This window comes from Gallinula chloropus, assembly GCF_964237585.1.
Source record: "Gallinula chloropus genome assembly, chromosome: 1".
NCBI lineage: Eukaryota > Metazoa > Chordata > Aves > Gruiformes > Rallidae > Gallinula > Gallinula chloropus.
The window spans coordinates 43,602,040-43,627,743 of NC_140085.1; the positions used below are offsets into that span (position 1 = coordinate 43,602,040).

Genomic DNA, 25,704 nt, shown 5'->3' on the forward strand with positions numbered 1-25,704 from the left:
ACCTTCTCCTTTTCAATTCCACTTCAGCAGCTGGTAGGGAATCATTAGGCCACTTCTTGCTATTACACTGAAGTGAATTCTGAGCTATTTCACTTATATGTAAAGCCACTGTAAACTTAACCAAGACTTCAGGATAAATGTCAAATAGCGTGACATTTTGCTCAGAGGAATCGTTCACCTCATTTTCCCTTCTTTATTTATATTCTGATAAAGAAGGGGAAAAAGAATGCACAGAAATGTGGTACATTATATCAATAGCAATCATTTGCTACACTTTTTGTGCCCTGCAGGACATATCAGCAAGCTTACTGGCTCACATTATCAGCTGATGGCTGACCTGTCCAACCATGCATGCTTCTATAGCAAGCCAAATGGCTTGGGGACTGTGATACTCAGCTCCTACCAGGTGTTCTGCACCTCCCAGGGTTTTTCTCAAAAGTGAAGCTGGAACACAAATGTTAAAGTCAAAATTTATGTCTCACTGTAAGAGATAATGATCTCACTGTGAAAGATAATGTTCTATTTTATAATCAATAGTACTGTTATGACTTGTGAAGAGTACCCAAGTCATGACCAAACACTTGGAGATCTTCTGTTAAAAGGGACAATAAAGCTGCAATATTTATTATCCTGCTCAGTTCAGTGGCCTGTATAAACATGGTCTGTAGTCTCAGCTTGTGTATTTATGGCTAAATGTGTTTCTTCAGAGGCCTGTCCTTTTGCAGCACTGGGCTGTATAAGAGATGCCTTGACTGTCATTTACAGAGAATGTGACTCCTCTGTGCAAATGAACATGGTGCAGAGACAAGAGAGTTAGCAGGGACCATGTAAGTGATGAAACCCACACCAGAGGAAGGTGCTGTGATGCAGCACTTGGCGATAAACATTCTGCTTGGAAGGCCTTAAAATGAGGCAAGAATTTTTTGCATGTATGGGACATACAAGCACATCCATAAATGCCACAGTAGTCCAAATTTTCTGAAGAAAATTATGATATTTCCTGTTCCTTTCTTGCTCTGATTTTTAACAGATTTTTATACCAAACTTTTTTTGCTAACTTAAGGAAGAGAAGGAATTGATCTATAAAAAAGATCTTGATTTTAGAAAGTAAAATGTGATATGTATAAACTGGAGTAGCAGTGGAAGGATCTCTTAGACTTAATCGTTCTCCTTAAATTTCACTTAGGATAAATAGCCCAAATACAATTACTCCAATGAAAGGAATGTCTTTATCTTGTACCAGTTCGATCTAATATACAAAAGAGAAAGAAAAAATGTTTTAAGAGCTTGCATTATAAAACAGAGTTAATCCTGAAAGGAATCTACCAGATGTATCATTCAAGGAGTATTTGCTGATGCCAATCTCACCAGCTTTAATATTAGATTTTGGGCCCTGTTTCAGGCAATTCTTCCACACAGAAAAAAGAAGTTACAGATTTTACATTATTTTTTAGGCTACTAAGGGGAATACCCACTCCAACTGGTTGTTTTCCCCACTTTCTTATATCCATATGTGAAATCCAAGTTGCCATGGGAGATGTGCAAAAGGATGAGGAGCCTCTGCTGCAACAAGAAGAAACGTGTATGTAGTGAGGGTTGTACAGAGGTTGGATATGGGCCCGGTGGGCAACTGAATTGAAAGGTGAAGACAGGGGCCAAATGTGTTACAATGCCAGGAGAGCTGCCAGTACTGTTTGTCCCAGATGTAGGCTAGTCATAAGGAAATTAAAATTTGAAGATAAAAAAATCTCCCTCTCTCTGCTTACTGTTTTGTTTCTTCAGCACTTTGGAGCATTAATGTACAAAACTGGGGAGCCCATCTCCCTTTTTTTCCTAATTTGAAGAAAAAGGTGTGGACAGGACAATACATGTTACACTTCACATTTTTATTGATATTTCAAAACAAATTAATTTTTAACTTTAAAAAGTTACACACCATTCTTCCAGTTTCTCGGGCCTGCCTGTAACAAATCACAGTCCAAATACCAGTATGTTTTTCAGATGGTCAGATTCTCCCTGTAAAAATACTGTTTTCAATGTGACAACACTACTCTTTGCTTTCAGCATCTCCATCTGTGTGTGACAACTCTTTTGCAGAAAACAGAAATCCAGAACTTGCACTGCAGAAACTTGTCTGGGGAGCCTGGCTCTATCTTCCTAGTTTTGCTGAATCAAAAGGCAAAGGCCATCAGTTCTAGCAAGCTGGATCCCTTTGACAGGGAAATTAAACCAAGCATATTTTCCAATTAATTTTTCTGATAATCATGTATGTAAGCTATAAGGTATATATGTACATGAAACACATATCAGAAAGTCTAGATAAAGGTAATATTAGAAATTGCATCCGTGCTTTTTTGAAGGAGATCACCATGCTTTCTTTTCTCTTGATAAACCCTTTTTCCTCTTCCAAGTTTGTCTCAAAATAGATGTATTTCCACCAAAGCCTAGTAACCCTCCCAGTTAAGTCTCAGCCCATGTCATCGTTCTCATTTTCATTAAGTCCTTTGTCTCCCACCAGTCTCTACCCCATCAACTAAAACAAAACAGAGCCAAAGCATGCAACATGTCAGCAGTTAGGTATTACTGCCAACTCTGTGGCTGGTAGTTACTGACCCTTGCCATGATACTTTGATATTAAAACTTGGAAACTGGACTTTACAAGGTGAGGGGTATTAGAAAACAAAGCCCAACTTCCCTCCAGCACTCCTGTGGGATTGCTTTAGCAGCCTGATGCCTATTGCTATTCGTTCACTACAGAAAAGCTTCAGGGCCAAGTAATGGCAAATCTGGCTGGGGATTTGTTTCAATCAGAACTAGTTACTCCCAATGGCAGTTCAGATCCTGAGACAAACTGTAGAGCTGTACCAAGGAATATCATTCAGGTCATAAGGAAATCATGCACTGGGGAGGAGGAACAAGTTTCCAACAGTGAGGAGGCAAAGTGTGATCCAACATTCACCTTGCAGTAGTTCTCAGTGTAAGGCAAGAAAGCTTCCTTATTCTATTCCAGGGTTTTGCAAGTGATTTGGCTGAAAGCCCCAGAGGCAAAGATACCTGGCTGTTAGAATACTCAGGCTTTAACTTTCATACTGTAGTGCACTAAAATGTAGAATGATGCTTTTTATGATTCATTAAATATCTATCTGTGAAGTCGCTCAATCATTTGAGTTAAAACAGAAATCCCATCACAGAACAGCTGCAATGTTTCAATAAAATTGTAAACACTGAGGCTTTAGTAAAACGAAAAGGGCAGACCAAGAACAAAATACGCCAATAATATCAAATACTTTATGCATGGCATGTATGGCTTTTACAGCAACACTTCCGTTAACAAATAAGTGGAGTTTTGTCAGGGAAAGAATGAATTAAGGACTAATTTCTTGCTTTTTTTGTTTGGTTTTTTTGTTTGTTTGGGTTTTTTTTTGGGGGGAGTGGATTTTTGTTTGGGTTTTTTGGATTTTTTTTTACTATTATTTCTGGGTTTTGTCTACCAGTGTCTCTAAGGCTATATGCCATACAACAATCCAATAACAGAGGTTCCCATGTGAGGTTGGAGTGAGCCAACAGTGCAGTGAATCAGTACAGTGCTATAATACTAGGTTGAATCCCAGAAGAAACAAAGACTTGCCACCCTCATGCTGGTGAAATTTGCCTCTTCTTTTACAGCATTCCCAGACAACAGCCCAGGGGTCCACTGGAAAGTCCCAGAGCCTTCCCACCATTGCTTCTGAGTCTGGTCTAGTTTGGCTGGTGCCAACACAGGGGTCTGACTGTTTGGGGCTATTTCTTCAAAAGATATTAGCACCACAAGTTTCTGTAACCAGTCAATTTTCTAATTAGGCAACTATCTAAGAAGAGATGATATATCAGTTGACTGAAATCCAATTCAATTTAAAGTTGTCAGTTACAACGGATGGGTCCACCGAAAGAAATGAGATCTGTATTTCAATACGCAAACACTGACATAACAGTGTGTCAACATTTTATTAACAAGCTGGCCTAGCTCTTAGCTTTGACTGTGTCGTGATTTAACCCCAGATGACAACTAAGCCTCACACAGACACTTGCTCACTCCTTACCTGGTTGGGATGGAGGAGAGAATGAGAAAAGTAAGAAAGTTTGCGGGTTGAGATAAAGAAAAGCAAAAGCCACACACACAAGCAAAGCAAAACAAGGAATTCACTCCGCACTTCCTATCAGCAGAAATAGTTACTTGGAAAGACAAACACCACCACTCCGAACCATCCTTCCTCTTTCTTCTTTTCCCTTCAGCTTTATATGCTGAGCATGATGTCATATGGTATGGCATATCCCTTTGGTCAGTTGGGGTCAGCTGTCCCGGTTGTGTCCCCTCCCAACTCCTCCTGCGCCCCCAGCCTCCTTGCTCATGGGGTGGTAGGAAGAGCAGAAAAGGCCTTGGCTCTATGTGAGCACTGCTCAGCAGTGATGAAAACATCCCTGTGTCTTCACCATTGTTCCCACCACAAATCTAAAACACAGTCCCATACTAACTTCCATGAAGAAAATTAATGCTTTCTTAGCCAAAGCCAGCAGTCTGTTAAAGTTCTAATGTGCAAACTTTGCTAATAGAAGCTTGCATGCTATTCCAGGTTCATGTACTTTAATATAAAAGTTTATAGGTTTTTAATAAAAGCAAGTCTTAGAGAGAACATTTCAATAGAACTATCCATCACTAAAGCAAGGATATATTTCTCTGTTAAAGCCATAAATATACAAAAAAATTTATCGTCCTCTATCATAATTTTAGAGGCATGTATGAGGTATTTACGAGTCTAATGGCTGCATATGCACAATGGCTAAGTATGAATAATGATGGCGGCTCCTTTCTGTTTCAAATGGCAGAAAATCATTACCTGATGGCTTTGAACAGAATCTAATACTTCAGAAGATCACTTCTAAGAGTTAGAAAGTAGAGAAACACATAACCACTATATGCATAAATATAGCAGATCTAAACCAGCAAAAATTCTTCCTACCACACATTACCAAATTTCTAAAATTGAAGCATTCAGTGGCACTACATGAAGTGAATGAATTATTTTCTAAAGTGAAAAGAATGACAGAATACAACATGCTAGATGAAACTGAAATAATGCAGGTCTCTTCTAACTAGTTTTAACTCTTATAGATTGGATGCACTAAGATTTCGGACTTTGTTATTCTGTCATCAGATCATATATTCTTCCCGGGATCAGGGATTATAATCCTTGATCTGATTATCGTCAAGTTTTTATGGCATTTTGTAGTGGTTTAACCCAGCTGGCAGCTAAAACAACCGCACAGCCATTCATTAATACCCCTCCCCCAGTGGGATGGAGGACAGAATTGAAAAGGGAACAAGAAAAAGTAAAACTTGTGGTTTGAGATAAAGACCATTTAATAGACAGAAAAGGATGATGATGAAGATAATGATTGATGATGATGATATACAAGTAATATAGAAAAGAAATTATGAACAGCATCATTTCTTACCACCCAAAGCTGATGCTCAGCACTTTCTTATGCTGAACCTCCTGGACAGCCCCCAAGTTCTATATGGAGCATGACGTCATATGGTATAGAATATTTCTTTGGCTACTTTGGGTCAGCTGTCCTGGCTGTGCCCCTTCCCAGCTTCTTGGGTTCCCTTCATCTTCTTGTTGGCAGGGCAGTACGAGAAGCTGAAAAGGCCTTGACTGCTTGGCAACAATTAAAACATCATTGTGTTATCAACATTGTTCTCATCCTATATCTAAACCACACCAAATTATATCTATCCGAGCTGAAACCAGGACACAGGGTGATAAAGTGTGTCTTTGTGATGAAGGAATAGCTGTTAAAGGAACAGACAATGGAGGTTGCGATAGTAATGAAATGGTGTGGGTTATAAATGTTTTTGCAGGTGCATGGGACACATCAGTGGTTGTGCCAGAGCATTCTTCTACCATCTTTATTAATGTTATTTCCTATGAAGGGATGGAAGACAAGAAGTACTGCAGCTAGATGTTTAGGACAAGGCTGCTCTGACCACATGCAGGTGCTACCTAGTCACACAGTGCTGAGCTCCTGGCTCTTCAGCCCTAGGATCATGTAGGGAGGAAACACAAACACTGTGATCCTTTGGGTGGATGGGATCATTTCCACTTTTTAACTCATTTTTCCCCAAAACGAGAATACATATCTGCCTCTGAAAAAGATCATGCCAATCTGCAGAAGGTGCTGAAGATGTAAGTCTCTCTGCTCACCGGTAGAAATGGACAGGGTAAGGATTCAGTTCCCAGAGGGAACTTAATCAAAAGGATCGTGAGAATACAATCCATTTCACTGCACTGAAAGTAGGGAAAACTGTTTCAGATGCTACCCACCTGATTTCCCTCTGACACAGTCCCTTTTTGTTATGGATTTCCTGGTTGCCAACAGAACAATGATTTACAAGCAGCAGGCTTTTTTTTTTTTCATTTTTGAAAGTGGCAATTCTACCACAACCTAATAGACGAGTATGAGGAGGAAAGTCTGTGAGCTTCCTTTAGTGGAGCTTTGTTTAACCTGTTGGCTTCCTCTTCTGGCTCATGCCTTTAGTTAAATAAGTTACACATTACCTTTCACATTCCTGTTCCGGAGAAATGCTATTGCAATATCCCAACCTTCTACTGCCAAGACACAAGACCAGCTAAACTGTGTGAGACCCAAGGTCCACTTAGCTCACTGCCAGTGCTACTGATTGTAACTAACAGCTGAAACTAAGAACAGGGTAAATACAAACACTACTTGTCCCAGGGTACCTTCCTTGATTTCTGTAACCTTTGGGCTAGAAACTTTTTGAGCATTCAAATGAACATTTGTGATAGGATCTTCCTTCCATCCTTCCCATTTTTCTTCCTTTATTTCACCAAATCACTGAAATCTATGTACTTTCAAAACCAGTTTATTTTGTTTCTTTAAATGAATTTGGTGCTCCTGAATTCCTGTGTTATATTCTGTGAGTGGTAATAATCATGAATACATGTCAGAGACAGTGAATAATTATTTCCCGTTAGCCCACCTCTGTTATTGGTGAGTTTATTTATTACTTGCCTCTTGATTACCACTTTTTCTAGCTAAAATATTTTCATCTCATTGCTCTACTGTATCCTTTTGGTGGTAGGATGGCCAGAATCATACACGTGATCCCACTTGCACTCCCCAAGGACTTCATGAACTAACTGACGCTTGCTGTTTTGCCCTCTTCCTTTCCAAATGATTGATAACACTCCGCTCACTATTCATCCCACTGCTGACTGCTGGGATGTTCCAAGAGATCTACTTACATTCTCACTGTAATCCTGCTGCTGAGAAATAGCATGCAATCACCGCAGTGCAACATCTATATTTAACATTTTCCTTATCTGTGTTACTTTCCTCATACTGGATTTCATCTGTCATTTTATCACCCCGTAATGCAGTGCTGTGAGTGATTGCTCCCACTTGTCAATACATCAGCAAACTTTAGCACCTCCACATTTCAGCCCCCTTTCCGTACTAACAATTACTCTGTTTCCCCACAGGATCCCACTGGCAACTACTCCCCACTATAAACACCAATCTTTCATTTGTATCCTTTCTTTTCTACCTTTATTCTTTTACTTCTATTTCTTTCCCGCCTCCCCCCTTGTTATATATACATACATCCATATTATATAAATTACAATTTATAAGTTGTTCATTCAAAATCATGACAACTGATATTTTGGCTGTTTCTTATTTTAGTTATAGTTTATGTGAAAATTTTCTGACCTTGGCGATATGACATTATTGATTTATTCTGAAATCTCTTCTACTACCGTCTCAGTAACAGAGAAAGTTGTTGAGCATTAATTACTACTGAAACTTTCTTTGAAGTCAGAAATTACAATTGTTCCTCTACAATCAACAGACTAATTTGGCTTTGTGTTGTCACTCATTTTTCTGGGTTCCTCTCTTTTATTAGATCCAACACTTGTTGATGGAATTCCTGTCTAATATGTTTTTATTAATTTTTTTCATATATTTTGCACATTATTCCTCTGAATCTCTTTAAGTCTGACATATGATTTTGTACTTCAAGTGCAAGAGTGTATATTCCTTTTAATTTTCTCTTTGCATATGGGATTTTGCTTTTTGGACACTTCTGTTTAATTATGACACACTTAGGGATGTTTCCACATAGTGGGAAGGATGAGGGGAAAGAAATGGTCTTTCAAAATGCTTTTTAACATGCAGTTTGAGATTGTAATATGTGGTATTTAAACATTTTATATCCCACCTACAAACAGTGTCAGTTAACATAATCAGAGGAGCTTATGGGGCAATTCACCAAACCGCAGATAGGTAGATAATTTCAATATTTAAATTAAAGTCATATCACTTAGACACTGTGTTCAGCCTCAGTCTTCAGAGACTGTTCATAGAACAGGACTCTAGAATGCCCAGAATATTTATCTTTGTCTACTTTAAGATAAAACAACAGTCCTTCACAGATTTATTTTGACACTCCAATCGTTTTTTTACCTTGGCATTTCCCTTCCAGAAAGTTTTTAGCATGCCTGCCAACATGCCATATCAATATGCTTGTTTACAGATACACATTCATAGAATCACAGAATAGTTTGGGTTGGAAGGGACCACAAAGATCATCTAGTTCCAACCCCCCCCTGCCATGGACAGGGACACCCTTCACTAGACCAGGTTTCCCAGAGCCCCATCCAACCTGGCTTTGAACACTGCCAGGGGGGGGATATCCACAGCTTCTCTGGGCAACCTGTGCCAGTGCCTCACCACCATCATAGTGAAGAAATTCATCCTAGTGTCTAATCTAAATCTGCCCTCTATTACTCTAAACCTATTACCCTTCCTTCTGTCACTACAGTCCTTCCCCATCTTTCTGTAGGTCCCATTCAGGTACTGGAAGGCTGCTATAAGGTGTCCCTGGAGCCTCCTCTTCTCTAGGCAGAACAAGCCCAAGTCTCCCAGCCTGTCTTTGTAGGACAGGTGATCCAGCCCTCTGAACATGTTTGTGGCCCTCCTCTGGAACCGTTCCAGCAGCTCAGTGTCTTCCTTGTACTGGGGACCCCAGAGCTGGATGCAGTACTCCAGGTGGTGTCCCACCAGAGCAGAGGGGCAGAATCAACTTCCTTGACCTCCTAGTCACACTGGTTTTGATGCAGCCCAGAACACTGGTGGTTTTCTGGGCTGTAAACACGCATTGCCAGATCCTTCTGGTCACAGTCCCAAATCATTCTTCTCAGGGCTGCTGTCACTCCATTCTCTACACATACTGTAGTTGTGCTTGGGACTGCGCTGACCTGCATGCAGGACCTTGCCCTTGGCCTTGTTGTACTTCATGCAGTTCGCACAGGTCCACCTCTCCAGCCTGTCAAGGTCCCTCTGGACTGCATCCCTGTCCTCCAGCATGTCCACTGCACCACAGTTTGGTGCCATCAGCAAACTTGCTGAGAGTGCACTTGATCCCACTGTCCATGTCACCAATAAACATGTTAAACAGTGCTGGTCTCAATGCAATTTATTCCATTCTGTTTTAGTGTTATACCTTAATTTTATTTTGAACTATTATGCTTATGACCTCTGCTTATGTGTGACTGTATTTTTAAGAGTATCCACTATAATTTTTATACCTACATTTTACCAATTTCTGGTTTATTTACCGAAGGCAGAATTTATCCTCAACTGTGCCCCCCACCATCTCAGCTCCGTTGCAGTTTTGCTTGTCATTAGTTTTAATTGCAAAATAAATACAACTTTCAAAATTGGTGTATATTGAACACCTGTATAGGTTTCAGCTATGCCTTAAAAAGCTAGCTAGAATATGAAAATTAAAAAAATAAATTTCTGATCAGATAAGAGTAATAAATTAGTTCCACGCTGCCCTTCCTTTCCCAATAAAGTCAATAAGCATATATATATATAAACATAAATATGAAATGAAATGTTTTAAGTAAGTGATGTTTAATGCCCTAGTGCAAAGCCTATGTTTAAAGGTAAAACACTAGTTTTCAGTTATTTCCTCAAATTCACCACTAACACATGGAATAAATCACACAGCATTGCTAACAAGCATTTCTCACATCCTTAGCATTCAATTTCCAAGGTAATTTAGCTAAAATGTAGTTCTTTTTTTTTATCTAGAGTGACAACTGACTTCAACCAGCCTTAAACACTTCTGTAATTATTTAAAGCAGCTTTACCTCAATTTAATAAAACAAGATTCAAGAAACAATAAAAGAACAATGTCTCCCCCCCCCCAAAAAAAAAAATTGTTCTTCCTCAACAAGTTAACATTTATTTTTTATTTTAATAGAATTCTTTAAGAAGTGAGAGGAGAGGACGAGGAATTCCTGCGGTTCCTTCTTTTAGGTTGGAAACAGTGATGCTTTATTGTATTATGTCAAACTATAATTGCTTCTTCAAATATGTATATATATATATATAAAGTAAATTAATACGCCAATTTCTATATTCAAGAATGTGTGAGAATATTAACCCTGCAACCCCAGCTCCTGCAAAAGGCATTCTAAGCACTTTTGTAACATTTAATTCATGGGAAAACTCACAGTAAATAATATTTGAGTATATTAAATGGTTAAATCATTCCATTAATCAGAAACATTGAAATCAGTGGGATGGCTGTTGCAGAGTTTAGTCTCCTCAGATTGGTAAAATGAATAGTCAACAAGAAAGAGAGGATCTGGATGTAAGTGAAAGATGCACCACTGTAAAATAGAATGCATTTTTAAAAATGCATTAGGTAGAAGGCAAAACAAAGAAAATGCAACCACAAACACTTGTCAAAGAAGATAAAATCTTTTCATACTCTTCAGCTAGGGTGCACATCAATAGTATATCTCTGAATATACCTTCAAGAGACACTATAAGCGTCAAATGCAACCACTTCTGCTGTGGATGCCCATGTTTGTTACTTACAGCTCAGTAAAGTTCCTATAACTCACATTTCTTGACTTTGAGTGGGATCAAAGATTCAACACACTTAAATGTCAACTAGAGCAGAGAAACTGTAGAGTAAAAGTGTCAAAAGCGCACAGTAGCTGAAGGTCTCTGACAATGTGGCACCACTAGAGAAGGTTTAAACACCACTTCACAATGCATCTGTAAAAAGTGGAGTCAACAAAATGAATATTAGCTGGGAAGTAGCCATAAGTCTCCTTTTGGCAATATGTAATTCCTTGGCATTCAATTTAACTGGGAAGACAGAATGATGATAAAACCAACTTGCAGAGTCTTCAGAAGTGAATTTGTAAAAATGTGATATGGACACCATGAGGATCTGAAGGATGTGAAACAGGTTTTGAAGCTTTCAATCACTGCAGCATTTTTAACCTCTCCAATTACAACAGCAAAGGTAAAATTATGCATTTCATCCACAAGCCAAAAACCTAACCAGCATTAAGCACAAGTAGAGGAGTGACGTTAAACATAGTCCCCCAGAACGCAAAAATTCATATATTCATGAGAACTCCTGATGGAAGAGTGGAACAAGAACCTCAGAGAGAGGTTTGGTTCTCCTGAAGAACTTCAAAAGCAAGAATGGTCGTGGCAGAAAACTCCTCAATTCTTGGGATAAATTTCATATTTTTAATGGAAAAGAAGATGACAGATGTTGAGTGAGAGTTCTCTGACTAAATGTATATGCCAAGATCTGACCTGAGCAGAAAGACTGCCTTTATGGGTGTCAGAGACAAAGGAGATTATGAAGTGTGAGTTTCATGTCATCTAGCAGCAATCCCCTACAAAATAGTTCAGAACGATCATACCCTAAAAAGTCTTTGATTGTAAAGAAAACCATGGCTGATGACTTCAGATGTAGACATTTACACTTCACTTGCCCAGAATTAGGTGATACAAATCACTCTTTCAATGTCAGCCCGACTCAGATCTCAAAGGCAAAGCGTTTTATAACAAGAGTTGCAAGGCATGGCAGTTGCCTTGTTGGAGAAAGGCAGCTCCTTTATGACATGATGGGATATCCAGAGGAATCATCAACTGATTAGTGAAACCATTTTATTTAGATCACCAAACATCTTCTGTGTCAGGGTCTTAATTCTGTCTTTCAGCTTCAAATGCTGAAACTGGAACAGAACAAGGACCAGCCTGAATAAATCATTGTGCACTGGGGTAATTCACTGATAGCCATGATAGTCCAAAGGGATCTGTGGCTGCACTGACAAAGCCAAACAGCTCTTTCTCATCAAATCAGGAAAGAGATTCAATCATAGGGGGGTTTTGCATCCTGTCTCATTAATTCACTTTCTGTGAAGCCAATACCAGCCTGGAATCTTTTCCAATATATGCATTTCTCACACTTCTTTTTCTCTGCCTGAGGCAACAAAAGAATGAGCATATGTAACAAGACAATGTTATGAAGCCATTAACTGCCCAATAGCGAGGAGGTAGAGCTATCAGGAAAGAGGTATATCAGCCGCAGTTTGGAGGAGCTTCATGGCATAAAATAAATTTACCTGATCAGAAAGAGTGGTCCTTTTAATATAATTTTTTTTAAGTGTTATACTTAAAGTTCATTTTTCATACAAAACAACTTAGTATGTGCAAATCTGAATGATTACTCTTGATTTTCAAATGTGTTGAGTAATGTAAACTCTTTTCCCATATGATCAAAGCCTTTTACTTATATAGTGACCTTGGTTATCAATGGAAAGTGACCCTGTAACTTTTGGATCAAGGAATATAGTATTTAAAGCTTAAGCAACAGGAGTTAATTGTGTAGCTTAAGGTTACAAGCCAGCTCACATCTTCCACAGATCAAGCACAGCCAAATATATGCAATACATACTAAGAGGTTTCACGCAAATATTTAGACCAATGAACTGCTTTTTCTAGCTCTGTACACAAGCTGATAACCTTCAATGCAATGTAAAAACTTAAAGCTATTGTGGAGGAAAAATATGCTTCAAACGGTTTTATACGGCACTGAATTTACAGAAGTAAGAAAAGTTTAAATTGCTTATTTTTTAAAAAGCAGAACATCTTAAAATACATTGTTTTAATTATTTAAAAGTGCTCCAGTTGCTCAAACCAAGTAACTTTAATTTAGAAAGCCTGTTGAAATATGCAGAGATTTAAAATTCAACAAACTTTTAAAACTGCTTGAAAAATTCCTTCTCTTGACACCAATTCTTTCAGTAATTAAAAATATTTTTCATTCCAATTGTTCTAAATGCAATTTTCAGCTAAGAATGCCCATGTTCCTTTGATCTCAAATAATAAGAGCCTCAATAATTACATTATTTTAATTTTTATTTTGGATCTTTGTCAAAAACATTTACAAAAAAGGGAGATCAAAAGTCCTGGGCTTGTGTCCTCTCTTTTACCACAAAAACATGTAGCACAATGAATAACCATGTGAGGTTGCTTCCTTGCACTGCTCTGTCTTTCTATTCTAAGTCTGGTCTTAAAAACCCAGTCTCTGGAAAGTTCTACTGAAGAAAGGTCTTCTGCAGTAGAACTCTCCTTTTCCCCAGGGTCTAAAGGGATTAATCTAATGGTCTTGTTTGACTGCCAGTGGGTCAAGATCCTACCTCGCTGCAAAATCAAGATTATTTCTGATCAAACACAGAACACCTGTGGGGGATTGGCATCCATTTTTGACTTAAGGATCATTTATGATGTGCAGTCAAGTTGTCTCTTACTCTTCTTTTGGATAAACTAAATGGACTTCACTCCATACCCATTTAAAACAGGTTTTCTAGGTTCTGTTCTTGTATCAAGACCAGTTTTGAGTTCTTCATAGTGTTGCCTCCTGAAAACATTCCAACTTCTAAACATTTTTTTTCAAAGTTGCTGATTTTTAGGATACAGCCCATTCATCTCTCATATGCCTCTCCTTTAGAAGGAACTTTAGTATTTTTTCTTTGAGGCATGACTGTCTTCCACTTAATCACATAAAAATTAAAATTTAGGATTTCTTTATTACAACCTGCATGCAATATAAACCAGATAGCTCCACATAAATAACTGTTCTGCATTGCTATGTACTGCTAACAAGTGATCTACAAATGGTGTTCTGACTATCAGGAAGGGTGAAAACTTTACCTTCCAGTTGTATATACCAAATATAAACTAAAAGGAATGAAACTTGTTAATTTAATAGTGGATATATTAGTAGCCTTCAGTTAATTAACAATATTCCATCTTTATTAACCAATGGCACCATGAAGCTTGATAAGGTTCCACATAGAAATTACTGTAAAACCATTAGAGATAAGTAGAAAAGATATCTAAAATGACAGTCCTTAAAGACAACGGCAGATTTATGGTCTCCTAGAACATTAAAACTTCAATAGTTCTGTGATATAGCTACCATACATGAAAATTCATGCAATCATTTCTGGTCAAAACCTCATATAATACAGATTGCTTGCTTGTGTAACCTTGAAAATCATCTACCGCATTCCTCTGTAAACATTAAGTTGTTAGATGCCAAAAATCTGACAGTTCTAGGCACTGAAGATTACTCACCCTTGAAGGTCTCACTGCAGTATAAATTACTGAAAAATGAATCCCTCGTTCCTGCAGATCCATGGTCAGTCTTCCAATTATTTTGTCTATAAATAGAAACATGCATAATTTAACAAATTCTGTAAGCTGAGAAAGCTAAAATCCTACAGTGGCTGGAGAAGTAATGAACTAGATGTTTAAGCTTATTTCGTTTATTTAAGCAATTTAGGTGCTCATAGTATTTGTATGTCAGTAGGTACAAATGGGATAAGACATGTTCAGTGTCTTGAAAAATGCACAATTTCACTGAGACAATAAAAAACAAATGCATTGCAACAGTTCAGAAAAAGGAGTGATTTTGAAACTGAAAAGTAAATATAATTGAAACAATACATGAAAGTTTGAACTTTGGGCAATTAAAAGCAAGAGCAGAATAAATCACTTAAGAGATGAGAGCAAGATGCATATAGTGTTACTCAAGTGATCAGTTAATAAATAAATAAATAAGCTGAAGCGATATATTGTTCTGTGAATTACAAAGTGCACAAAACCAACCACTGAGAAAAAAAATACTTAAAACCTAGAGCTTATTTTTTGGGATTGATATGCATAATATTGGCAGCAATTCTCGTTGTTGCTTCTGTGAATTTAAAGCCCAATTCTGCACCCTGAAAAGTATGTGAAAATTTTTGTTGTTGACTATGGTGGATGCCAAAGGAGAAATATGGTGGAATATTTCTGAAAATGGAAAAGCAGGTCAAGTAAGGGCGAGAGAAACTTTCAAAGAGGTCCAAAGATGCCTATACAGAAGATCCTCCCTTGGTTCTGAAATCACAGGCAGTTGTGACAAATATTTACAACTGGTAAATGTTTTCAAGCTGCACACAGAAATATTAACATCTGCTAATGATAAGGAGAAAAATAGTTGTGAATCAAGAGTGATTATTAGTGTTGTTATGGGGACTGATAGAGAAAGAAGCAAGCAGACTCACATTTACAGTTTTGGTGCCTTTCCACTTCTCATCCATGTACCAGTCTGGATATTTTATAGCCTGAACATAGAGGCTTCTCAGATTTTGAGGTTATACCTTACAGAAATTGTATTTCGTTTTCATACACTTGGAGTGAAGCTTGTATTATCATCCTTTTTAATCTTTTCTATTTCTGGTAACGATGGTCTCCTGGCTGAGTGAAATCTTTAGCTTTTGTAAAAGTGCAAGCATTGTTTTTTTCTGCAGCGTTTTAACCAAACTGATTTCCTCATATTGTTCAAGAATCTTAGCTACATAAATTTTCCTTCTAAAAAACTATTGCTAAAAGGATCTTCTATAGGAAATGGAGTTACTCAGAAAAACAGCTGCTTATATACTAGTGAAATTATATAGAGTGTGGGGTCCAAGGCTTTCCATAATGTAGATTTTGTGTTCTTCATGCACAGAGTACAACTCTGGAAATTCTCAGAAAGCTCAGCTAAAATTTGCAGAAGAAAAAATAATACATAGAAAAATTCATAGATATTCTTTGAGTTTATTTCATTCATTAAAGCAACCAACTGCTGTCTGAAATAAGTTATTTGCATTCCACTTCAGTAAAGAGCTACGTGTAACTATAGTTACCAGTAACATCACTGGGAAGATTCTAGAGGCAATTCCTTCATTTGGAGGAACTGCTGTGAACACTCTTATGACAACAGAGTTGAGACAGACCTTTCTTTGCATGTGATCAAAACTTTACTTACAAAGTATTTGTAAATTCTCCAAGGAAAAGGGCTCAGATTGTTGACCATATTTTAGAATATTCTAAATTATATACCTACATGGGAACATTAGTCATCCCAGTCTCTTTCTTTAACAGAACAGGCATCTCCAGATGTTGATAATGATGTTAGAGTGATTTTAGAGTGGTTCTACTGGAATTTGGTGTGGCTTGTTGGTTTGGGTTTTTTTAATTTTAGAGAGCATGGATCAAGGAAACACTATGTAGATCTATGAATATAAAACAGTTTGTCGAGGATAACACCTTCCAATTAGCAAACTGCCTGCATCTATGCCCTGGTGGAAACATTAAACCGCTCTAACTCATTGAAGACACATCCCTTGAATTTCTCCAGGGAGTGCAGGATTAGTGCTATTATTAATTTCTAATCTACCTGAATTTCTTTGTGCGATTTTACACATGGATGGGAAGGATGGAAGAAATTAACTGAGATGAAATGTTCTGGAAGGAGAAAATTGAAAAGAAAGGAAGAGTATAAACCATGAACAAGAGAGAAAAAATAGAAAACAGCAAGATGGGGGGGGGGGGGGGATTGGAGAGATGAAGTGCAGAAAGAGGAATGCACTGAGAATAAGAGTTTAAGAAAAGATAAATGTAATAGCAATTGAAGAGCCTCCTCTTAATCAGATGTAGTCAGAGGAGCCTTTGCTGTTGATTTTGAGGTATGCTGGATCCAGCAGGTAAGACTGACATGACAGAATGCAACCATCTCCTGAGCAGAGACACATTTAGGAAAGCTTTCACAGACTGAGCAATAATGTCAAAAATATACCTCATGCAAAAGAAAGAAAGAAAAAAACCCTGAAAATTAGCATAAAGAAAACAGTAAATCCAAATCCCTTGAAACCTGAGCAGATTTGGATTCTGAATTCCAGTTTGGATTTCATAATGAACCTCATTTTAATAACATGCTAAACCCCTCTGCTCACTCCAGCTTCTAGACATTTCAGAACAGCACATTTCCCTTGGGCAGAATCGGAGTCCATTTGTTCTATCTTACAGAGCTTCCTGTCTGAACTGACTAAAACAGCAGGAGAGATTTCACTGACATTTTATTACATCAGATTTTAAAATTCTCTACAGTGGAAAGGAAAGAAGTTGCTGTGACAAAAAATATTATTTTTTCTTTCCTGATCCATACACCATTTTCTTGGTAACAGCTAGATTACAGTAACCAGAAAGTTGGTATAGCATGTCCCTCTGTCATCCCACCAGCTGCCCATTAACTTTTCTGTTCAAAACAAGCTGGCCTTTTTGAGTTTGTGCAGCTGATGAAAGAAATGTACCATAAAGAAAAAGCTAATCTTTATCCAAGGGCAACATTAAGCCAATACTTTTTCACATCTCATGTGCTCTAGGGACAAGAAAAGAGAACGAAACTACTCCTCTGCAAGTCAGAGATGGAAATCCAGCTGCGTATTTGAGTATAAAGCCCACACTCGCTTTGGAGTAATGAAGAAACAATGAGAAAATGACACAACACTGATTTCAGTACTAAAGTATTTTCCCTTGATTTTCAAATCTGCTTCTGGTATTACAGCCCAAGCTCTGGACAGAAAAATTCATAGGCACTAAGAACACTGCTTAATTATCAGCCCACAACACTACCCTGTATGTCCCTGAAACTACCATCATATTGATTTGTAGATTTAGAGCTCAACCTCTTGCAAAAAACCAGATGCCTCTCAGTGTCTCTTTGGTGTAAGACAGATACTAAACAAGAAAATTTTTATTATAGTTTTATTATATCCTGTTATTGTGTATATGGAGGCACTATAGAATCTATCCATATAGGAGAGATTCAACTTTAACAAGTAGACTTTAATAAAAGACTCAAAAGATCAAAAGCTATGAAGGGCATCAGTATTGTTTTACAAAGACTAGAAAAATATTTCCTATTCATTCAGCCCCCCCCTGGTGAGACCAAGACCTCCGCAGTGCCAGGTGAGCCTGACATCTCCAGCTGCCAGAGCATGAGGTGAGAACCAAGGAGGCAGCCCAAACTGCATGGAGATGCAGGGTTTGTACTCCGAACCAAGAGGAGCAAAGGCCCATGCCTGAAGCAGAGGTGAATTATCACTACATTTCAGGCCATGGAGCTGTATCTGTTTCAGTGGATTTTGAATTAGACACTCAGTACTTCAACACTATGATAATTGCTTATAAGTACTATATATGAGGGGAAAGAAAACCTTCAAATATTACAGCAAAACCCAGGAACTAGAGAATGCAATCTGCTCAAGTGAAAACACAGACTTAAATGATGAAATGTTAGTTATATCTTGGTTGTATTGCTTACCATATTCAGCAATTGCTTCCAGCATGGAAATCTCATTTACACCACTATAAAAGAGCAAAAGAAAAATAATTAAAAATATTTTCTAGGCAAGAACAATGTGATCCAGAAATGTACAAAGATACTGCCTAGTAAAAGGATTATTGCCAGCATCAGTCCCTCCATCATTCTCTTATCTGCCCCTTATGACCTATTTCTTCTGCCAAGCCATTAATAGTACAAAGACCGTATCTTCAGCTGATTCCTCAAAGCCCTCAAACTTCCTTAGCTGCAGAGAAGCTACTGATGTTGTTTTGACCAATCTCTGTCAGCTGCCTTGTCATCTGGTGTTGGCCTCTTGTCTAACATTTGTACCTGAGCTCTTTAAAATGGGTATCATGTCTTTTTTTTGTGTAGTGACGTGATAGCTGCACTTATATTTCCTTAGGACCCATTGATGCATGAACCATATACCAACACTTATGAACACCCAAGAAGAAAGAGCAGGAGAAGCTGAGCAGAGGGACTAGATTATACCCATGCCGTACATTTTCTAAATATGTATTCATCTGAAGAAACAGTCTCTCTCTACCTCTGTTAGATCAGACTTGTTGGAGGCCTGGAAACATGAGAAATTATAGCCCTCCTCTCCCAGAGTGATGAAAAAAAGCCTCTTTATTCACATTAACTTTAGGTTTGTCTGGATGTTTATTTGCTTGCTTATTTATCCTGCCAGTTTTTTTGACCCCTGGAATGCCTTCTAGCAATTAATTCTGCAGGTTAATCATGTGCTGCATAAAATAATTCAGCCTTCCTGCTAAAAGTGTGTTGCCATTTAGTTTTATTAGTTGTCCCTTTGTTCTCACATAATGAGGCAGACAAAATAGGAACGCCTGACTGACTTTCTCAACATAATTCACTGGGTAAGCTCATCAGCAGACTTTAAAACCCACTGAATTCACCCCTGCAAGAAAAGTAACATTGCTAACAATGTAAACTTCCATTTTGGTTTTTAAATTTCCTGAATACGAGTGAAATTTTCAAAAGCTTTAAAAGTCATGCAAACATGTGGGTCAGTTTTGTTGTGACAAGTTCTTACCTGACACGTGGTTGTAGGTGAACTACCAATAAGTTTGGTTTAGATGTATTGATTTCCAGCTGGGGGTTGTTGAGATCAGTTATGTTTGTTAACTTCCAATCTCCTGACTCCTGAAGAAAGCTCAGAAGATACCTGGTAGCCTTGCAGTCCACAGCTGGCAAAATTAAAGATGAAGGAGAAGATTGAAGGATTTCCTGTAATAAATTTATGACATTTAAGTTTATTTACTTGCTTAATAATCAAACACAAACCTCTTTTTATGTGTCCTTAACTTATTACTCAAGGTGAGGAACCACCATGGTAAATGCTATGTGAGTTCTCACTAGCATGATGCTGGCAGCAGGCTGCTCCTGGAAAGGGGCAGCAGAGGGACACTTGCATTGTTCTTATTCCTGCACCTTCTTGGGACAAGCTGAAGGCATTAAGTGACATGTGCACTCGCAGTACAGAAGGCCAATCACATCCTGTGATGCATCAAAAGAAGTGTTTCCAGCAGATCGAGGGAGGTGATTCTGCCCCTCTAGCGAGACTCCATTTGGAGTGCTGCATCCACCTCTGGAGCCCTCAGCACAAGAAGAACATGGACCTCTTGCAGCAAGTCCAGAGGAGGGCCATGAGGATAATCAGAGGGCTGGAGCACCTCTCCTATGAAGACAGGCTGAGATAGCTGGGTTTGTTCCACCTGGAGAAGAGAAGGCTCTGGGGAGACCTTATGGCAGCCTTCCAGTACCTGAAGGGGCCTAGAGGAGAGATGGGCAAGGACTGTTTGTAAGGGCTTGTAGTGATAGGATGAGAGGCAATGGTTTTAAACTAGAGCAGGGTAGGTTTAGATTGGACATTGGTAAGAAGTTCTTCACTATGAGGGTGGTAGATCACTGGAACAGGTTTCCCAGAGATATAGTGGAGGCCCCATCCCTGGAGACATTCCAGCCTAACCCATTCTATCATTCTATGATTTGATGACATCAGATTCTTACTGTCCTTTACACGTGTGGTGGAAGAGGAGACACAGATGATATAGAAGTTCTCTCACTAAGAATGTATCAGAGGGACAGGTTATGAAATGCCAGAAGCAAAGCTCATCAGACCACAATCTAACTAGATACCCTCAGGGGTGAGAAGGATCAGTGTTAGACACTTCAAGCTCCAGCAGCTCTATTCTGTACAGCATCACACTTTGCACAATAAATAATTTCCTTTGTGTACATCATAGTGGTACAGCAGAAAATATGGAAAAATGTCTATTTTCTAACTATTAATTAAAGCAAGCTACATGTGTCAGTTATCTATAGAGCCTCCAGACACAGACTAACAAACTTCATGCCATGTATTTTCTGTTTTTCTCCTCATAATACAAATTATAAAGCTCAGGCTGAACTGGCTCAGATAATTAACCATCAGGGTATCTATCTGTGGTGATTTAACCTTGCCACACAAACCTCAACACTAGCACTTTATTTATAATTCTGAGTTTCTGTAGAAAATACTTCAGTGAGATGTATTTAAATACATTCTCATCCCAAGAATTTGAAGCTTCCTTTCCAGAGGTTCTTGATAATAGAATTAACTTGAAATATTCAGGGGAAGGAAATGTAAGATGGAGACTTGAGAATGATAAAAAATAATGTATCCCAAATTTAACATGAATATTTGAAGATTTTACAAATTACAACTTGTTAATTTTGCTTTCCTGTTTTCCACATTTAAGTCTGGACTGAGTCTGTCACTTGATCCAGCATTCAGACATTCAAGTTGTTAGAGACTCTCCCTCCCCCTCTAATTGATGCAAGTGTTGTAGTGTTGCTAACACTTCTCTCCTCCTACTCTTTTTCCTCTTTGTCTGTTCTCTGACTGCCTACTACTTTTTCTGACCTGCTCTGGTTCTTTGTAATTGCTCACATGTTCTCCTTCCTAGGCAAAGGCTAGTTATTTCCACATTTCTGTAGACGCTTGTATGGAAGGATTATGAAGCATTGTCTGATCTGCCAGACTGATAGAAAAATAACTGCAGAAATTAAAACGCAGTAGAAAGCAGTGATCTGGTTCATAGGTCTTTGAGTAGCATTTTTAGCACACCCTGGAAGGAAAGTATGATACATTTCATTTTGGTTTGTTTGCATATATGAATTCAGAGCTAAAATTCTGAGCAATATGCAATTATTTTATTTTCAATATTTTAATCCCTTGCCCCCTAGCAGCAGCCAAGCAGCAGCCAGAACGGCAGCAGCCACTTCTTCCAAGTATATACATATTAACCAGACTACTCATTTATTTTAGAGTAAGTTATAAAATGCATCATTACTGAGTAATATCTGAATTGTGCCTCTGCTTCTAACCAATCCTGCACTGCCATCTGCCTCGGCTTCCAGCCTCTGATATTCAACTGTTTTCCATCCGCAGGGCAGGCACAGCTGGCTGTCTGCACATCATCCTTCAGGTAGCTGTTCTGATCCCGTGCCACCTGCTTGTCCTTCTTGGCATTGGTCACCACGGGCTTGCCTTGACAATACCCGTATGTTGCTTTAGGCATTTTAGGATTTCAGTTAACAAGCATGTTCAAAACACAAGAACTTCAAAAAGGGTGGAGAAACGCTCAATGTTGCATTCTGCTAAAAGACTGAACAAAAAGGTACAAGCACACGATACCTAGGAAAGGGGGAGAGGAGATTGAAAAGGAGAGGGAGAGAGAAAGGAGGTGTGCTTTTGTCTGGCACAGTTCTGGTGGAGGTGGGGGGCTGCAGGGGTGGCTCCTGCAAGAAGCAGCCAGAAGCTCTCTGCAGGCCCAACAGAGCAAACACCACCCGGCTCAAGGCCGGAGTCGTTGTTGACCAAGGCTGAGCCCATCAGCGATGGTCAGAGCTCCTCTGGGAATCACATTAGGAGAAAAAAAAAATGCAAGCAGCCACTTTTTGCCACCAGAGAAGGGAGTGAGAAGATATAAGAAACTGTGCGGACACCAAGGTCAGGGAAGGTGGCAGGGTGGGGAGGAGCCGCTCCAGGAGCAAGAGAGAAAAATTCTCCTGCAGCCTGTGGAGAAAACCACGGTGAAGCAGGCTGTCCCTCTGCAGCCCATGGAGGACCCCACAATGGAGTGGATAGAGACATCTGAAGGATGCAGTGATCCCATGGGAAGCCCACGTTGGAGCAAGTGCCTGTCAGCGAAACCTGCAGCCTGTGGAGAGACCAACTCATGTCGGAGAAGGTTTTCTGAGGGACTTGTGACTCTGTGGGGGATCAGGCTGGAGCAGTCTGGGCCTGAAGGTTAGCATCCCATGGAAGGGAGCCACACTGGGGCAGTTGGTGAAGAGCTGAAGCCCTGTGGGAAAAAACTCATGATGCAGAAGTTCATGGAGGACTGTCTCCCATGGGTGAGACCCCACGCTGGAGCAGGGGAAGGGTGTGAGGAATACTCCCTCTCCCTGCTAAGAAGGAAAACAACTTGTGAGGAACTCACCAAAACCCCCATTTCCCTTCCCCCGCCCCAGTGCCATCCTGGGTATGGGGGAAGGGAGAGAAATAATGAATAAAGTTAAGTGTCTGCTAAGAAGGGAGGAGTGGGGGGAGGTGTTTTAAGATCTGGTCTCACTTCTCATTATCCAACTCTGGTCTCACTGTGTGTGTGTGTAGTGTAATGAATTAGAGTTTTCTTTCCTTTATTCTGTGTTGAGTCTGTTTTGCTCATGATGCTGATTGTGGAATGATCTCTCCCTGGCCTTATCTCGACTCCTGAACCTCTCAATATATATTTTCTCCATTGTCCAGCTGAAAAGAGGAGTGATAGAGTGATTTTGGTGGGCACCTGACCTCCAGCCAGGGTCAAACCACCACAAAAGGGAAAAGGAGAAAGGGAAAGGGAAAAGCAGGAAAAGGAAAAAAGGGAAAGAAGGGAGAGGGAGAGGGCAAAGCAAGAAAACCTCCTTCTGATTTGCTGGGCTGATAGCAGAACTTCCTACATTAAATGCCAGAATCTGTAACCTTTCTATGGGCTGCTTGCTCTGATTCTGAGTATATTTACCTTCTTTATTGTCCCCTGAAGCACATTTCCTGAGTGAAATATTACAAGAATGCTCACTTGTGGATTACTTATATTGCTGTTCAGGTTTTTTTGATCGTAAGTGTGGGATAAATGTCCACATTTCTAGCTGTCCTGAAGCCAAGTAGCTGCACTATGATAAAGATGTGCTTGGACTTACCTGCCCAGCTCTGGTTTCAGTGTTATGCTAATTGGGCTGATACTACACCTAAACAATTTGCAACTGGAATGAAGTAAACTTAGTTTTATCATTAAAAACTTGTAATTAAACTCTTTGTTAAAAACTCATGCCTCCATCTATAAAATCCATCTATTGTTATTTTAATGAAAACCAATCTGATATACTTTAGCTGATAAAATATGTTGCAGCTACAGAATGTGTTGTTGAACAAACACAACACTGTAATGTGTGGTGCCAAACACAACATCGTATCTTTTTTCAAGGGTTACAGACAGATCTGAGGAAGTACAGGGAAGCAAACCTGAAGTCCCAAAATGGGAAAAACTATTCCAAAGAATAAAATACTGACTATAACAATAAGGAAGGTCTACACTGGGGAAAAAAAGCTGACGTGGCCTTTGCAAAAAGAAGTTTTGTCTCATGATTCTGCTGAAAACCTCCAGATGAGTTAGTAGGCACATACAGCAGGGAGCTCTAGCTGACACAGGGTACTTGGATCCACAAAAAGTACTTGGCAGAGATTTGAAGCCGCTTTAGCATGGAGGTGGGTAAAGGGTAGGTAAAGAGATAGCTAGCAAGGGGTAGAAAAATGTATCTGTTCGTGCAGCAAGGTCTGTTCTGTTCTATGTTTTCATAAATTATCTGGTAAAAAAGCATAAATATTGAGCTAATGAAATTGGCTGATTACACTGAATTATTCAAGACAGCAATGACAAGGGCTGATGAATTACAGAAGCAACTTCTGGTACACCCTCTTGGGCAAGAAAGTAACTGATAAGATTCAATGTAAATTGATTTTAGCAGAGCACAGGGTGAGAAAAAAACAACAATACTAATTTTATGTACACAATAACAGTTAATAGACTCAGAACTGAGTGTTACCCTTCAGTAATGAAACATTAAGAGGTACGATAGCTCTTTGATAATGTCAGTTCAGTGGCGGGCAGTGATCAGAACTGAAAAATCAAATACTGGTAATTTTCTAGAAAAGATTATAGAACAAAGTATCATCATGTCACTCAATAGACCTATGATGAGCATATCTTGATTATTATGCAATTCTGCATGCCCCCTTGTCAGAAAAGAATATAATAAAACTACAAGAGGTAAAGTGAGTCACACATGACTGAACAGTACTCCTCAGCCTATGGCCACAGAGCGAGGGTACGATGGAGATACAGAACCACGAATGGCAATGACTTACAGTAATAATTAAGCAGCTGCACAGCTGGCCACTAATTGGAGTGTGCTACCATACACTGCAGTTGTAAGGAGCCGAGCACTGGTTGGGGAAAGCCAAAGCTAATACTAAAGAAAAAATAGTTTGTAGGGTAGGTCACAGCTTAACAAAATTTTCCCTAAGTGCTAATTTTTGTATTTTATTATTTAATTTTAAAGTTCTTTGGATGTTTAAGGTAAATAGTCTACCTATAATATTCTTTTTATTAACTGGAAATAAAATTCTTTTATTGCACACAAATCCATTGATCCCGAAAGCTCAAAACAGCTGCTAATGTAGCTGAACAAATCTAATATCTGCAAGTGTCTCTGCTGCTTACAAGCCTATAACTCTTTTACAAATAACACGTCCTTTTTGTAGTACCCATGCTGCTGCCTGCACATATGCATTCTAAATGAGGTCTCCAGTTTAGATTTGTGCATAAATTTGCATTGCTGAAGTTCAAAAGGAGGATCCTCAAGTGACATGGAACATCTATTTTAACCTAATGAATCGCTTGTATAATATAGAGTGTGAAGGTATAAAAATTTGTGATTATGCAACATCAAAGATTCTAATTTTCCCAGTGAGAAAATTCAGACCTGACCTTCCCTTT

General features: G+C 38.9%; 1 protein-coding gene across 1 annotated transcript in view; it reads right to left on the bottom strand.

The window, feature by feature from the left end:
• Window positions 1–25,704, bottom strand: part of ATP6AP1 (ATPase H+ transporting accessory protein 1) — a gene marked incomplete at both ends in the record, with an annotated part of 53,929 nt that overhangs the window by 19,087 nt on the left and 9,138 nt on the right. Inside the window, 3 exons of the mRNA XM_084267123.1 lie at window positions 14,527–14,612; window positions 18,581–18,624; window positions 19,656–19,849. Coding sequence (XP_084123249.1) covers window positions 14,527–14,612; window positions 18,581–18,624; window positions 19,656–19,849 — 324 coding nt within the window. The remainder of the gene's footprint in view (window positions 1–14,526; window positions 14,613–18,580; window positions 18,625–19,655; window positions 19,850–25,704) is intronic.